At 45.9% G+C, this 17,088-nt stretch overlaps 1 protein-coding gene across 1 annotated transcript in view; it reads right to left on the bottom strand.

The window, feature by feature from the left end:
• SYNDIG1 (synapse differentiation inducing 1) overlaps positions 1-17,088 on the bottom strand; it is an 88,338-nt gene that overhangs the window by 23,698 nt on the left and 47,552 nt on the right. The window contains exon 3 of the mRNA XM_038749589.1: positions 12,041-12,178. Within this exon, the coding sequence (XP_038605517.1) occupies positions 12,041-12,178 (138 nt within the window). The remainder of the gene's footprint in view (positions 1-12,040; positions 12,179-17,088) is intronic.

Genomic DNA, 17,088 nt, shown 5'->3' with positions numbered 1-17,088 from the left:
TTTATTGTTAAGTTGTACTCTCCCAAGTGCTTAGTACAGTACACAGTAAACACTCAATAAGTACAAATGACTGATTGACTGATACAAATGAAAAGGAACCACTACAGTTCCAACCATTCACAAGATGAATTATTATCTATAAGCCCCTCTTGAAGATATGAGGAGGTAGGAAGAAAGATAGAGAGGTGTTGGGTGGAAGTCACCAGGCAGCCTCAGGAATCCAGGGAGTGAATGAAGTCAAGAGGTTCTGGTATCCAGCCTAGCCTTTCTCTCCCTGAGATCTGCTGGCAGCTGAAGTGGGTGTGTGATAATAATAATTATGATAATAATGATAACAATGGTAATAATAATGGTACTTGTTAAGTGCTTATTATGTGCCAATCACTATTCTAAAAGCTGGGATAGATACAAGTTAATTAGGTGGTACACAGTCCTTGTCTTACATGCAGCTCCCAGTATAAGGAGGAAAAAATAGGATTTAATCCCCATTTTACAGATGAGGTACCTGAGGCACAGAGAAGTTAAGTGACTTGCCCAAGATAACACAGCAGAAATGTGAGAGCTTGCATTAGAACCCAGGTCCTCTGATTCAGTCCCAGACTCTTTCCACTTGACCACACTGCTTCTGTCATCAGAGCCAGAGTTCCAGTCTAACAAAAAAAATAGTGTGAAGCAGACAGGGAGGGAGCCCTGAAAAGGTTACTGGTATATAATCTTGGAAAGTGAAAATTCAAAGAGGCACCACACTCCTGAAGCTGAGAAAACTGAATGCAGAAGCACTTTATTCGCTGCAAGGCTATAGGGATCCTGGATCCCATCATATAGGAGCTACATTACTGTGCTCCTTGGACCCAAGTTCGTGTCACGTGCTGCTAAAAGGCACGCTTGAAATCCACACTGACCACTGTGAAATGGCTCAACTCTGTTTAAAGCTTACCTCTAATACACTAGACGATCCCAGCTAGACCTGACTTACTGTATTCCTTGATAAGGTTTAGAGAATTAAAGTAGGAGATTCAACTGAAGCAAAAGAAATTGAATGGAAAAAAGCGCTCTCCATATCTGGTTTAGCTTGGCTACCCTAGGCAAAACTGTTTTTGCTCCCAGAATTCCTAAAGTGCTGGAGTCAGCAAGGTAATTTGAAAACACCCACACTTGCATTTTCAAATGAGTCTGAAATAGTTTGGGGTTCTGCTTGAGTATTTCCTGAGCAAAAAATGAGAATCAGGGAAAGAGGATTCAGCTCAGAATTTTGAGCCTGAGTGATTATTGATTCTGGGGTGATTTTCTGTAGCTGAGACACTGGCCGTGACCCTCTTCAACTCATGATCCTCAGATGCCTTCTCGGCTGCTTGCTCTGGCCAGCTGGTGCTTCTGCTTACGGTTTAAGGTTCAGCTCAGACCGGTCTGGTTGACATTCCTAAGGCTTACAGATCTATCCATCTGAATAGTACCCAGTTTATTAATTCACAGAAAACTTGGAATTGGCAATACATCTACCATGGGTCAGCAGGAGTGGGATGTGAAAACTGATGGGATCCAGCAGAGACCGAGCACCACCTAACTAAGGACTGGTACTCAGTGCCCAAAGTGCTGAATAGCCCCATTCACACTAAAATAACAGTAATAGTGATAATAATAATGATGGCACTTGTTAAGTACTTACTTTGTGTCAAGCACGGTTCTAAGTGCTGGGGTAGTTACAAGATAATCAGGTTGGGCATAGTCCCTGTCCCACATAGTCTTAATCCCCATTTTATAGATGAGGTTCCTGAGGCACAGAGTAGTGAAGTGACTTGCTCAAGGTCACACAGCTTAAAAGTGGCAGACCTGGAATTAGAAACCTGGTCTTTCAGTCTCCCGGGCCCATGCTCTATCCATCAAGCCACGCTTCTACCCACCATTGCAGAACTCGGGCAGAACCACCTTCTTTTTTTTTTTTTTTTTAAATGGCATTTATTAAGCGCTTACTATGTGCAAAGCACTGTTCTAAGCGCTGGGGAGGTTACAAGGTGATCAGGTTGTCCCACGGGGGGCTCACAGTCTTCATCCCCATTTTACAGATGAGGTAACTGAGGCACAGAGAAGTTAAGTGACTTGCCCAAAGTCACACAGCTGACAATTGGCGGAGCCGGGATTTGAACCCATGACCTCTGACTCCAAAGCCCGGGCTCTTTTCCATTGAGCCACGCTGCTTCAATGCATTATGGGCAAGAATGCTCTTCTGACAATACCACCCTCCCCAGCTGGTTGTTGGCAGAGAACAAATCTGCCAACTCTGTTATATTATTCTTTCCCAAGTGCTTAGCACAGTGCTCTCACATATAAGTACTCAATACTCCATGAAGCCAAAAACCTTAGCTCTGACTCCTGTAGAAAATACCTTTTGAAGTCAAAGCACTGTAAAAGGGTAAAGCACCCAAATCTAATGACACTGCTGCTGAAATTGTCAAGCAATGAGGGGTATGTAACCTGTAGAGCTTTTTCTCAGCAAATGGAACACTGAGATGATGCCACAAGACTTCAAAGATTTCAGTGCAAATACCACCTTCTAATGAAAAAAGAAGAGAGCTGAGAGTGGGCGCTAAGGAGGAATCTCTTTGCTTTCAACTCCATGCAAGATTCTACCTGGAGTTCCTGTGGATGAGCAACTGAATAACACAGCTATTCACGCATTTCCTAAATTATAATGTGCCTTTAGTGCAGAAGATGAGATCTTTGCAGCATGGCAGTTACATAAAAAAAGACAGGGAGCAACTTCAAGGTCTCTTTACTGTCTCCATAGACTTTACAAAAACACTTAACACTATCCACAGACTGGAGACCTGGCAACTGCTAAGCGCATTCAGCAATACTGAGAGGTTCACCACAGTGGATTGGTTGGAAAGCCAGAGTTGAAGATATCTTGTCTGATCCTACCCCCATCACCATTTGAGAGCAGAAAGGCCCCATGTTAGTGAGGTCCTGTTCAAAATATTCTATGCTGCCATGTTGGAGGACATGACAAAGGATCTGGAAGCAGTGTCAGAATCAATCAATCAATCAATCATATTTATTGAGAGCTTACTGTGTGCAGAGCACTGTACTAAGTGCTTGGGAATTACAAGTTGGCAACATATAAAGACAGTCTCTACCCAACAGTGGGCTCACAGTCTAGTAGGGGGAGACAGAGAACAAAACAAAACATATTAACAAAAGAGAAGTATGGTGAGGTAGGAGGGGGTGAGGTGATGGACAGCCTTGAAGCCGAGGGTGAGGAGTTTCTGCTTGATGTGTAGGTTGATTGGTAGCCACTGAAGATTTTTGAGGAGGGGAGTAACATGCCCAGAGCATTTCTGGATGAAGACAATCCGGGCAGCGGCGTGAAGTATAGATTGAAGTGGGGAGAGACACAAGGATGGGAGATCAGAGAGGAGGCTGATGCAGTAGTCCAGATGGGATAGGATGAGAGCTTGAACAATCAATCAATCAATCAATCAATCAATCAATTGTATTTATTGAGCGCTTACTATGTGCAGAGCACTGTACTAAGCAGTGAACAAGCAGGGTAGTGGTTTGGATGGAGAGGAAAAGGCGGATCTTGGCAATGTTGCGGAGCTGAGACTGGCAGGTTTTGGTGATGGCTTGGATGTGAGGGGTGAATGAAAGAGCGGAGTCGAGGATGACACCAAGGTTATGGGCTTGTGAGACGGGAAGGATGGTAGTGCCATCAACAGTGAATGGGAGGGAAGACAAGGAGTTCAGTCTTGGACATGTTGAGTTTTAGGTGGCGGGCAGACATCCAGATGGAAATGTCCTGAAGGCAGGAGGAGATGCGAGCCTGGAGGGAGGGGGAGAGAGCAGGGGCAGAGATGTAGATTTGGGTGTCATCAGCGTAGAGATGATAGTTGAAGCTGTGGGAGCGAATGAGGTCACCAAGGGAGTGAATGTAGATCGAGAACAGAAGGGGACCAAGAACTGAACCTTGGGGAACCCCCACAGTAAGGGGATGGGAGGTGGAGGAGGAGCCTGCAAAAGAGACTGAGAATGAACGACCAGAGAGATAAGAGGAGAACCAGGAAAGGACGGAGTCTGTGAAGCCAAGGTTGGATAGCATGTTGAGGAGAAGAGGGTGGTCCACAGTGTCGAAGGCAGCTGAGAGGTCGAGGAGGATTAGGATAGAGTATGAGCCATTGGATTTGGCAAGCAGGAGGTCATTGGTGACCTTTGAGAGGGCAGTTTCTGTGGAATGTAGGGGATGGAAGCCAGACTGGAGGGGGTCGAGGAGAGAGTTGGTGTTGAGGAATTCGAGGCAGCGCGTGCAGACAACTCATTCAAGGAGTTTGGAAAGGAATGGTAGGAGGGAGATGGGACGATAACTAGAAGGTGAGGTGGGGTCAAGAGAGGGTTTTTACAGGATGGGAGAGACATGGGCATGTTTGAAGGCAGAGGGGAAGGAACCAGTGGAGAGTGAGCGGTTGAAGATGGAAGTTAAGGAGGGGAGAAGGGACGGAGAGAAAAATTTCATGAGATGAGAGGCAATGGGGTCAGAAGCACAGGTGCCCGGAGTAGCACTTGAGAGGAGGGAGGAGAGCTCCTCTGAGGATACTGCTGGGAAGGATGGGAGAGTAGCAGAGAGTGTTGAGAGCTGGGGGGTTAGAGCAGGGGGGGAGTGACTCTTGGGAGGCTGGACCTGATGGATTTAATTTTATTAATGAAGTAGGAGGCCAGATCGTTGTGGGTGAGGGAAGGAGGAGGGGGAGGAACCGGGGGCCTGAGAAGGGAGTTGCATATATCTGCTTCCAATTCACTGGGAAACTCTTCCAACCCAACAGGCCATGGGCATAATCAAGAAGCAGTGTTGCCTAGTAGAAAGAGCACAGGTCTGGGAGTCAGAGGACCTGGGTTCTAATCCCAGATCTACTGCATGACCTTGGGCAAGTCACTTCCCTTCTCGGTGTCTGAGTTACCGCATCTATATTCTGAGTATATTAAGACTGTAAGTCCCACACGGTATGTGGACTGTGTTCAACCAGATTAGCTTGTATCTACCCCAGAGCTTAGTAAAGTACCTTGGGCATAGTAGGTGCTTAACAAATACCATTTTTAAAAAAGAGGTGGGCAGGGGGGTCCTGGGACCTCATCTTCATGGCTCATGAGCATGGTGGTTCTGCTTCAGAGGAACCTGGCTCAAGCCGCAGTCTGAGGTCTTGGGGCTTGGGGAGTCCACTACCATTGCAAAGGAGGCATTGCCCACTTGGAAGGACTGAAGAGTAAGGTTTGCAATCCCAAGGGCTCCTCAGGCTTCCAGAACCCTTCCAATACCCCTTCCATATGTTTCATGTCTCCACTACTTTGTAAGGGCCTCCATCAGATTGTAAGCTCCTTCAATGATTTAATCAATCAGTCATATTTATTGATTGTTTACATTGGGTAGGGCACTGTACTAAACACTTGAGAGAGTAAAATATAATAGTGTTGGTAGACATGGTCCCTGCCCCAAAGGAGTTTACAATACAGATGGGAAGACAGACATTCCTATAAATAAATGCATTGCAGACGAGTGCATAAGTGCTACGGGACTGCGGGTAGGTGAATAAAGGGTAGAAATCCAAGTGCAAGAGTGTCCCAGAAGAGAGTGGGGGAAGAGGAAATGACGGCTAGTCACAGAAGTCAACTTGGAGGAGTTGTGCTTTTAATGCAGCTTTGAAGGTGTGGAGAACGACCATCCATCAGATAAGAAGGGGTAGGGAGTTCCAGGACAGAGGCAGGATGTGGACAAGGTGTTGGTGGTGAGATAGACGAGATTGAGGTACAGTGATTAGGGTGACCTTAGAGGAATGAAATGCAAGGGCTGGGTTGTAATAGGAAATCACAGAGGTAAGGTAGGAGGGGGTAAGAATCCTTGAGTGCGGGGACTTTTTCTACTGACTCAGTCACATTGTACTCTCCCAGGCACTTAGTACAGTGCTTTGCCCAGAGCAAACTCAACAAATACTATCAATTGATCAATATATTTCTCAGCTTTCCCAGAGAACCAATGAAAGCATTCAGGCACAGGCAGGGCTGGCAACACAAATATTAGACTGTGAGCCCCCCGTGGTATAACATGATCACCTTGTAACCTCCCCAGCATTTAGAACAGTGCCTTGCACATAGTAAGCACTTAATAAATGGCATTATTATTATTATTATTATTATTATTAGATTTCTAAAGCTGTGCATCCCTTCCATTTGCACCTGGAATAACAGTTTCAGACCCTTTTTGGGCCATCTAGATTGTAAGCTTGTTGAGGGCAGGGAATGTGTCTACCAACTCTGCTGTATTGTACTCTCCTGAGCGCCTAGTACAGTGCTCTGCACACAATAAAGTGCTTGATGAATGCCATTGATCGATTGATTCCTAGCACCGGATATGGCTGCGCTTGACGATCTTTGTGGGGAGAGACTTATAATAATAATAATGATAATGGTATTTGTTACGTGCTGTGCCAGGCACAGTAGTAAGTGCTGAAGTGGATACAAGCAAATCGGGTTAGACATGGTCCTTGTCCCATGTGGGGCTCACAGTCTCAATCCCCATTTTACAGATGAGGGAACTGAGGTACAGAGAAGTGAAGTGACATGCCCAAGGTCAGCGGACAAGTAGCATAGCCAGAATTAGAACCCATGACCTTCTGATGCCCAGGCTTGTACTCTATCCACTATTCCATGGGAATGCTCCTGTTTCTAATCTGGTCCTTATACAAAAAGTATGTTAGTGTAGCTCTGCTTTAAAATAGTCTCATTCTTAGGAGACAAAAACAGAACAAAGAACAAAAATAGACCTCTCTCTCTCTCTCTCTCTCTCTCTCTCTCTCTCTCTCTCTCTCTCTCTCTCTCTCTCTCTCTCTCTCTCTCTCTCTCTCTCTCTCTCTCTCTCTCTCTCTCTCTCTCTCTCTCTCTCTCTCTCTCTCTCTTCAGTAGCACACTGCGTCTGAAGTCCATGTCTAGTTATGTTGAAATCTCTAGAAATGGGATTTTGAGCACCTGTAGGACAGTTAAGTGCTCAATAAATACGATTGATTGATTGTTCAGAATCCAAATTGCTTCCTCAGTTCATTAGCATATATAGGGGTTCCAGTTGCTAAAATCCTCCCTTCCATTAGATTATCAGCTCTCTGAAGGCAATGAATGGGTATCTTGCTTCTGCTATAGACTTTCAAGCTCCTAGTATAGTGTTTCACACTCGGGAAGAGCTCAGATGGAACTAACTTAAGTTTTTAAGGTTCACTGTTACCATAGGTTTATTACATACAATTTCCTGGAAAATAGTGTATGTGATATTAAAACACAATGCAAATGACTTAAACAAGATTTAGAGGTTGAGGTCTAACCACTGTTAACCCTCCGTAGCTCCTGCTTCAATCATTTTTGAACCACCTTCATCCTAACTACATGCTTACCATTGAAACAATAGTTGACAGAACCCAATTTTTTGGTTAATCAATCAATCAATCAATCAGTGGCATTTATTGAGTGCTTACTACAGGCAGAGCACTGTTCTAAGTGCTTGGGAGAGTACAGTACAACAGAATTACCAGACCTTCCCTGCCCACAGTGAGGTTACAGGTTTCCAAGAATGACAAGAATCACAATGCAGCAATAATGACTGTATTCAGGTGGGAATGCCTTTCAAGAAACAACCCTCAAGGAAGCACAATTCAGGAATTAACCTGCCACACTCTTTTCTCCATTCATTCATTCATTCAATAGTATTTATTGAGCGCTTCCTGTGTGCAGAGCACTGTACTAAACACTTGGGAAGTACAAGTTGGCAACATATAGAGACGGTCCCTACCCAACAGCGGGCTCACAGTCTAGAGGGGGAGACGGACAACAAAACAAAACATCTAAACCAAGTAAAATAAATAGAATAAATATGTACAAGTAAAATAAATATGTACAAACATATATACATATATACAGCAGCTGTGGGGAGGGGAAGGAGGGGGAGAGGAGGATCAATCAATCAATCAATCAATCGTATTTATTGAGTGCTTACTGTGCGCAGAGCACTGTACTAAGTGCTTGGGAAGTCCAAGTTGGCAACATATAGAGATGGTCCCTACCCAACAGTGGGCTCACAGTCTAGAATCAATCAGTCAATCAATCAATCGTATTTATTGAGCGCTTACTGTGTGCAGAGCACTGTACTAAGCGCTTGGGAAGTACAAGTTGGCAACATATAGAGACAGTCCCTATCCAACAGTGGGCTCACAGTCTAGAAGGGGTAGACAGAGAACAAAACCAAACATATTAACAAAATAAAATAAATAGAATAGATATGTACAAGTAAAATAAATAAATAGAGTAATAAATATGTACAAACATATATACATATATACAGGTGCTGGGTCTCTACAGTATTGCCCTCCCCAAATTTCCTCTTCCCTCCTCCTTTCTCCCTCCTCCACCTTTCACCAGAGCTAAGGGCAAACTTCTTCATCCCACCCTGCCCCAACTATCAGTAGAGCAGGACTCCCAGCTGCTCCGTGGGTTCCAGGGCTGCCTTGCAAGATTACACTGGAGCATGGAAGTTCTCCAGCTTGGGCAGAATCTGTAGGAGAGTGGCAGATGCATCTAGATTATAAACCCCTTTAAGGCAGGGGCTGTGTAACTAACTCTACTGTGACCTCCTCTAAACTGTGAGCTCCTCCCTCTAAAATGTGAGCTCCTTTTGGGCAGGTAGCATATCTACAAGTCCACTGTATCATTCTCTGCCAAACACCTGGTACAGAGAAGCAGCGTGACTCACTGGCAAGAGCCCGGGCTTGGGAGCCAGGGGTCACGGGTTTTAATCCTACCTCCACCACTTGTCAGCTGTGTGACTTTGGGCAAGGACAGAAAGTGCTCAATAAATCCCATGAATTGATTGATTAATAATGATGGTATTTTTAAGCGCATACTATGTGCCAGGCACTATACTAAGCACTGGAGTGGATACAAGTAAATTGGGTTGGACACAGTCCCTGGCCCATGTGGGGCTCACCAGTTTCAATCCCCATTTACAGGTGAGGTAACTAAGGCCTAGAGAAGTGAAGTGTGCCCAAGGTCACACAGCAGACAAGTGGTGGTTCTGGGATTAGAACCCATGACCTTCTGACTTCCAGGACTATCCCCTATCCACTACATGAAACTACTTCTCTGTTGTTCATTCATTCAATTGTATTTATTGAGCACTTACTGTGTGCAGAGCACGGTACTAAGCACTTGGGAAGTACAAACCGGCAACATATAGAGATGGTCCCTACCCGACAACGGGCTCACAGTCTAGAAGGTAGAGACAGACATCAAAACAAAACAAGTGGACAAGTGTCAATACTATCAGAATAAATAGAATTATAGCTATATATACATCATTAATAAAATAAATATAGTAAGTATGAACAAATAAAATAGAGTAATAAACATTGCACTCTCCCAAGTAAAATGGTACAGTCCTCTGCCTCCAGTAAGTGCTTAATAATAATAAGAAGAAGAATTGTGATGTTTGTAAAGTGCTTACTATGTGCCAGGCACTGTACTAAATGCTAGGAGGGAAATACAAGATAATGGGGTCGGATACAGTCCCTTTCCCTCAGAGGGCTCACAGTCTAAATGCCCATTTTTCAGGTGAGGTAACTGGAGCACAGAGAAGCAAAGTGACATACCCAAAGTCACACAGCAAGCAATAGGCAGAATCCGCATTGGAACAAGCAAAAACCCCTCACTCTCGGCTTCAAGGCTGTCCATCACCTTACCACCTCCTACCTCAACTCCCTTCTCTCCTTCTACAGCCCAGCCTGCACCCTCCACTCCTCTGCTGCTAACCTCCTCACTGTGCCTCATTCTCACCTGTCCTGCCGTTGATCCCTGGCCCATGTCCCCCTGACCTGGAATGACCTCTCTCCGCTCATCCGCCAAGCTAGCTCTCTTCCTCCTTTCAAAGCCCTACTGAGAGCTCACCTCCTCCAGGAAGCCTTCCCAGACTGGGCCCCCTTTTTCCTCTTCCCTTCCCCATCCCCCCCACCTTACCCCCCTCCCCACTGCACCTGTATATATGTTTGTACAGATTTATTACTCTATTTTACTTGTACATATTTACTATTCTATTTATTTTGTCGATGATGTGCATCTAGCTTTACTTCTATTTATTCTGATGACTTGACACCTGACCACATGTTTTGCTTTGTTGTCTGTCTCCCCCTTCTAGACTGTGAGCCCGTTGTTGGGTAGGGACCGTCTCTATATGTTGCCAACTTGTACTTCCCCAGCACTTAGTACAGTGCTCTGCACACAGTAAGCACTCAATAAATATGATTGAATGAATGAATGAATGAATGAATGAGTGAATGAATGAATGAACCCAGGTCCTTCTGACTCCCCAGCCCATGTTCTATCCACTAGGCCACACTGCTTAATAAAATGCAGCATGGCCTACTAGATAAATGCAGCACAGACCTGGGAGTCAACAGACCTGGGTTCTAGGTTCCACCACTTGTCTGCTGTGTAACCTTGAGCAAATCACTTAACTTCTCTGTGTCTCTGTTACCTCACCTGTAAACTGAGAATTAAACCTGTAAGCCCCAGTCAAACCTGATTAATTTGGATCTATCCCAGCTCTTAGAACAGTGACGGTCACATAGTAAGCGCTTAACAAATGCCACTATTATTATTAACAAATACCATAAAAAATGCTAATCAATGATGCAGTGAAGCTCCCTGCTTCCCCCTACCAGAGCCCACTGAGGAAGCAGGAAGTAGAAAGGGGCATTTCCAAGGAGAGAAACAGTGAGCAGAGAAGAGATATTTCCTTTACGCTTCCAGCCACATGGAACCCACTAGCCCTCAGTTTTTCAAACACAGCAAGCAGCCCCACTTCCTGCACCCATCCCTCCCCCTTCCATTCCCAGTGGATGTGGCTTGTTGCTATAAATGAGCCCTGGAAGTAATGCTCTCTGAGGAAAAGGCACTGATGTTCCTCAAGATCACTGGTCCTGAAAACTAGGGCTAGAGGTCCTGGGCAGCTTTCATAGAGGGGGAGGAGGTTTGGGATCTGGGGAGGTTGCAACCTCCTCCATCATCAGCCTAGGAAGGTGGGAAGCGTACCAGCCTAGGTACATTTCAGCAGGCAACCAGTGGGTGGTGTGCAGTGTCATCTAGATGACATGTCGAAATGACTGAAACCCGGTAAGAACAAAGACCGGCAGAGGGCCGGTAGGAAGGCGAGAGGCCCAGAAGCTCATGGAGTCCAGATACATGTCCCTTTTGTGGGCTTAAATCACAACCAGGAGACAGGAGTGGTTTATCTTTTGGATCAATCAACCGATCAATCCATCTATTGTACTTATTGAGTGCTTCCTAGGTTCAGGGCACTGTACTAAATGCTTGGGAGAGTAGAACACAGCAATATGAGTCACATTTCCTGCCCACAATGATTTTACAGTCTAGAGGGGATAGGTGCAATCCCTCCTTAGTGGCTCATAGCTGTAGTGTGTTAAAAATAGATACTCTTCAGTTGTTGACTTTTGACATTCATTGAGAACTTTCTGAGTGACTCACACTTTCCCTCTCACAGAGGGTAGCTATTCAACTGGGTTCCAGCTAACCTATCCACCAAGAAATGCTCCTGGTGACTAGGATGGGTGAAGAAAGGTCAGTGAACCCCACATTTCCTTGACTGTGCCAATCACCAGTCAGGATATCTAAAGGGTAGCAGCTCCCACCATAGCTACATGGCATGGGTAGTTATCAGGAGAATCAGAGCTTAGTATAGTGCCCAGCACTTAGGACAGTGCCTGGTACATAGTAAGTGCTTAACAAATACCATAAAAAAAGAATGTAAAATGTACAGAGTGAAAACAGAGTACCCTAGCCGTGGACAGCACCTCTCCTTCGCTTATCTGTTGCTGCTCTTCCCTCCCCCGGGACCCCACACCTCCCGCCCATGCGTACCCCCACATCCCTGGACACTTTCAGCTCTGATGCCCAAGTCAGTCAAGCCAGAGGAGTTAGAGAAGCCGTATTCCTTCCACTTTACCTCGTGGGACAGATAAAAGGCAGCAATTCCTAGCGGCCAGAAGCAGCAGAGCATGGAAAAGACGCTGAGCCCAAGGTGGTCCCGTGGAGGCATCATGAGGAAATTGTCTTCACTCTCTGTGTCACTCGAATAGTCGCTCTGGAATAGCAGAGTGTTGGAGGAGAAAGGGGAGGGAGACAAGAGGCTATGGTTAGTTATTCAGTCAACAACCTGGGCCAAAGGCAGAGCTTTTGTCTGATGCCAGATGTGCAAATCCTCTAACTCTCTTGCTTCCCCCAAACTGGAATCAATCTATTTTAGTGCCCATATCCACCACTTCATTTCCAGCTCCTTGAGGGCAATGACCATATCTACTTACTCTAATGTTTTCTCTTAAGGGCTTAATATTAATTCATTCAATCATATTTATTGAGCGCTTACTGTGTGTAGAGAACTGTATTAAACACTTAGGAGAGTACACTATAACAATAAACAGATACATTCCCTTCCCACAACAAGCTTACAGTACAGTGTTCGGCTCAGAGTAAATGCTCAATTAATGCTATTAATTGCTGGATTGATTGGCATAGTAATAACAGTGGTATTTGTTAAGCACTTCCTATACAGCGTGACACAGTGGTTAGAGTATGGGCCTGGGAGTCAGAAGTTTTTGGGTTCTAATCCCGGCTCCTCCAATTGTCCACTTTGTGATCTTGGACAAGTCATTTCACTTCTCTGTGCCTCAGTTATCTCATCAGTAAATGGGGATTGAGACTGTAAGCCTCACATGGAACAGGGACTGTTTTCAACCCAGTTTGCTTGTAGCCAACCCAGCACTTAGTACAGTGCCTAGTACAAAGAAAGTGCCTAACACATACCACAATTCTCTCTTCTTTTTTTTTTTTTACATACCAAGCACTCAGTAACCACCCACTTCCCTCCCACCATCAAGGGTCCCTGTTCTGGACATGCTCTGTGCATGCCAGGTTGGGAATAAAATCAGTTCCTACAAGCTCTTGGACCCGTCCATTGTCCCCAGGAAAAGCATCCCATCCATGGTAACCGTCGATTTCCTTCCTACCACTGAGAGTCCCTGCTCCCAGCATGCTTTGTACACAGTGGGTCAGGGAAAAGGCTGCTTTCTGTGCAATCAGACCCCTTCACTGCTCCTGAGAAAAGCATCCCATCGATGGTAAACACTGCATTCCCTCCCACTATTGAGAGTCCCGACTCCATACATGCTATGTGCACGTCGGGGCAGGGATTAAAGGTGCTCCTTTGTGCTCTTGGACTAGTCCATTGCCACTGAGAAAAGTACCATGGCAGCCTCCATCTTCCCTCCTGCTACCAAGGGTCCCCCCAACCGGATAGCCTGGTTCACCACTTCCCACAGACGAGCCCCAACTCTCCTCCAAGAAACCCAGGAGACTCCATCCTGTCCAGCCTTCCACCAACCCAGAGCAAGAGAGAAAAACATTCACAGCACGAGGCCTCCACAAAAACTCCAGAAAGGCTGTTCATGCTATAGTGGTTGCTGTGGCTGTGAGTGTGACCTGAACTCTGATTACCAAAGAGCCTAGAATTCTGTTCCTGTAGCCTCAACACTCTAGTGATTTTGTCTTTATTTTGTGTCTTTGTCTGCATCGTGTGCTGTTTCATCATTGTTCCTACTGTGCCTGTCTCCTGTCCCTCCTCCCCACTTGTACTCTCAGATTTTGAACCCCTCAGGGGACTTGTTTTGTTACGTTGTCTGTCTCCGCCTTCTAGACTGTGAGCCCATTGTTGGGTACGGACTGTCTCTATATGTTGCCAATTTGTATTTCCCAAGCGCTTAGTACAGTGCTCTGTACACAGTAAGTGCTCAATAAATATGACAATGAATGAATGACAAGAACCATATCTAACTCCTCCTGTGTATCTTTATGTTTTCATTAAGTGCTTAATAAATACTATTACAGGTAGTATTAGTTGTAATAGTATGTATTAAGTATTTACTGTGTGCAAAGCACTGGACTAAGCACTGGGTGAGAAATTAGATGGAAATTAGATGTGGTCCCTGCCCCTCAGAGGGCTCATATTCAATCAATGCTATTTATTGAGCAGTCACTCTGTGCAGGGCACTGCATCAAGCACCTGAGAGGATGCAACACAGCCAGTAGACTTGATCCCTTCCTTCAAGAAGATCACAGTCCAGCCAGGGGAGACAGATAGGAAAGCAAGTAAAAAGGCAGAGGAAAGCAAGAGTGTAGAGATATGTGCAGAACTGCTATGGGATGGAGCGGGAGAAAGTGGGGGAAGTGAGTGCCCACATGCTCCGATGCTTAAGCACAGAGACAATGCTCTCTGACAGAGAGTATTCTGAATGATCTCTGGGCGAAGGGTCTGGTGGGCAGAGGGGAAATCCCTAAACTTGGACAAGAGCCAGCTCCCATGTGTACCTGTGAAAGGCAGGAAGATCTGGAGATCAAGTAAAGAATTGGAAGGATTCCATCATCTTCCCCAAATAATAATAATAATTGTGGTATTTATTGAACGCTTACTATGTGTGAGGCACAGTACTAAATTCTAGGGTAGATACAACATAATTGGGTTGGACACAGTCCCTGTCCTATAAAGGGCTCACGGTCTTAATCCCTATTTTCTAGATGAGGTAACTGAGGCCCAGAAAAGTGAAGTAACTTTCCAAAGCCACACAGAAGACACATGACAGTGCCAGGATTAGAACCCAGGTCTTTCTGACTCCCAGGCCACCGCTCTGCCACTAAGCCATGCGGAGCTGTCTTATTTTACCTTTTTATCCAACAGAAAATTGGAAATTTTCAAACCCTGTGAGGGATTTTCTTCTGGAGTGCTACTGACATGAGGCTGAAGATGGACAAAGCTTTTGTGGTCAGGTCCCATACCTGCAAACTAGCGCTCTGTGCTAAAGGCCCACAATCAGAGTTCCAGAAGCAAGTATCCAGTGTCAGAGGGAAGCATAGCCCAGGTAGGAACTCCTTCTCGGTGATGGGGACAGTGGGGCTTTCTAGTGTCGCTCTACCAGGGCCCCCCAGGCAACTGGTGCTAGACGAGGGGATCACAAGATCAGTAGCGGCCACCGTTCACTCAGGGAGGGGATGAGTGGCTTGAGCCACCCCACCATAGGGACTCTGCCCAGGGTCAGGCAGGGGGTGAAATTTGGCACCCTCCTCCTCTGGCCGAACCCTGCTCGGCTCCCATGTGCAGCTCAGAAGCTCTTGGCCATCCTTATGGGTAACAGACATCAGACACCAGATGAGGCATGGTGTGTGACATCACCTGTGCCATGGCGGGCATGAGCCACGCTGTGATGATGTCACTTGTGCCATTTGACCAAAGTGTCTGTCAGAGGTCACCTTGACCAAAGCCTGTCTGACATCTCCTGAGCCACAGAGGCCCCTCTTAGCCTGTCCCCACCCTCCTAACCCCAACCAGCTCCTTGCCTCACTCCTTAGCCACAGGGGACCTGCCCTCTCTCAGCCCCACACCCTGCTCCCTGCCTCACTCCTTAGCCATGGTGCTCCCATCCCAAATTCCTGTGACTATGGGTGCCACTAAGAGATTCATTGACAGGAGCCAAGGTGGAGAGAGGATGGATGCTGAAACTACTACTAAGCACTATACTAAACAATGGGATAGATACAATGAAAGCAGGTTGGGCACAGTCCTTTCCTACATGGGATTCACAGTCTAAGGGGAAAGGAGAATCAGCATTTAAATCCTACTTTACAGATTCATCCAATCATTCAAATGTATTTATTAAGCACTTACTGTATGCAGACTGTACTAAGCGCTTAGTACAGCGTTTAGTACAGATGAGGGAACCGAGGAACAGAGGAGTTAAGTGACTTGCCCTAGGTCACACATTTCCTCTGAGCTAAATGCCGCCTTACTCCTTCTTCTCCTACTCCTACAACTGAGAGGGAGATGCATGCAACAAAATTGGGGGACATTCATTCAATCGTATTTATTGAGCACTTACTGTGTGCAGAGCACTGTACTAAGCCCTTGGGAAGTACAAGTCTGGGCTTACTGTCTGCCATTGTGGGTGGCACTCAGTACCAGAGAAAGGGCTCCGGCCACCTGCTCAATGGCCTAGTGGAAATGGCATAGACTTGAGAGTCAGGTGACCCAGGTTCTATTACTGGCTCTGACACTTACCTGCTGTGTGACCTTGGACAAGGCTTAAACTTGTCTGTACCTCACTTTACTGACCTTTACAATAAGGAATTTATATCTGTTCTCCCTCCTATTAGGCTGTGAGCTCCATGTAGGATAGGGACCGTATCCAATTTGATTATCTTGAATTTCATTCATTCAATTGTATTTATTGAGCACTTACTGTGTGCAGAGCACTGTACTAAGCACTTGGGAAGTACAAGTTGGCAACATATAGAGACAGTCCCTACCCAACAGTGGGCTCACAGTCTAGAAGGGGGAGACAGAGAACAAAACAAAACATATTAACAAAATGAAATAAGTAGAATAAATATGTACAAGTAAAATAAATAAATAAATAGAGTAATAAATGCGTACAAACATATATACATATACACAGGTGCTGTTGGGAAGGGAAGGAAGTAAGGCCGGGGGGGAAGGATGGGGGAGGAGGGGGAGAGGAAGGAGGGGCTCAGTCTGGGAAGGCCTCCTGGAGGAGGTGAGCTCTCAGTAGGGCCTTGAAGGGAGGAAGAGAGCTAGCTTGGCAGATGTGGGGAAGGAGGGCATTCCAGGCCAGGGGGATGACGTGGGCCGGGGGTCAACGGTGGGACAGGCGAGAACGAGGCATGGTGAGGAGATTAGCGGCAGAGGAGCAGAGGGAGCGGGCTGGGCTGTAGAAGGAGAGAAGGGAGGTGAGGTAGGAGGGGGTGAGGTGATGGAGAGCCTTGAAGCTGAGTGTGAGGAGCTGAATCTATCCCTCAGCTGAGCACCGTGCTTGACAAATAGTAAGGGCTTAATAAATTCCAACACTCACTCTCAATAGCCTCATCTGCAAAAACTAAAGGCATTCTTCATACATGTGGCCAAGACATGATTATTATCGTCTTTGTTAT

Source organism: Tachyglossus aculeatus, chromosome 1 (assembly GCF_015852505.1).
Source record: "Tachyglossus aculeatus isolate mTacAcu1 chromosome 1, mTacAcu1.pri, whole genome shotgun sequence".
Lineage (NCBI taxonomy): Eukaryota > Metazoa > Chordata > Mammalia > Monotremata > Tachyglossidae > Tachyglossus > Tachyglossus aculeatus.
Note: the sequence above shows the minus strand (reverse complement) of the source record. Positions and strands in the feature narration are given on the sequence as shown.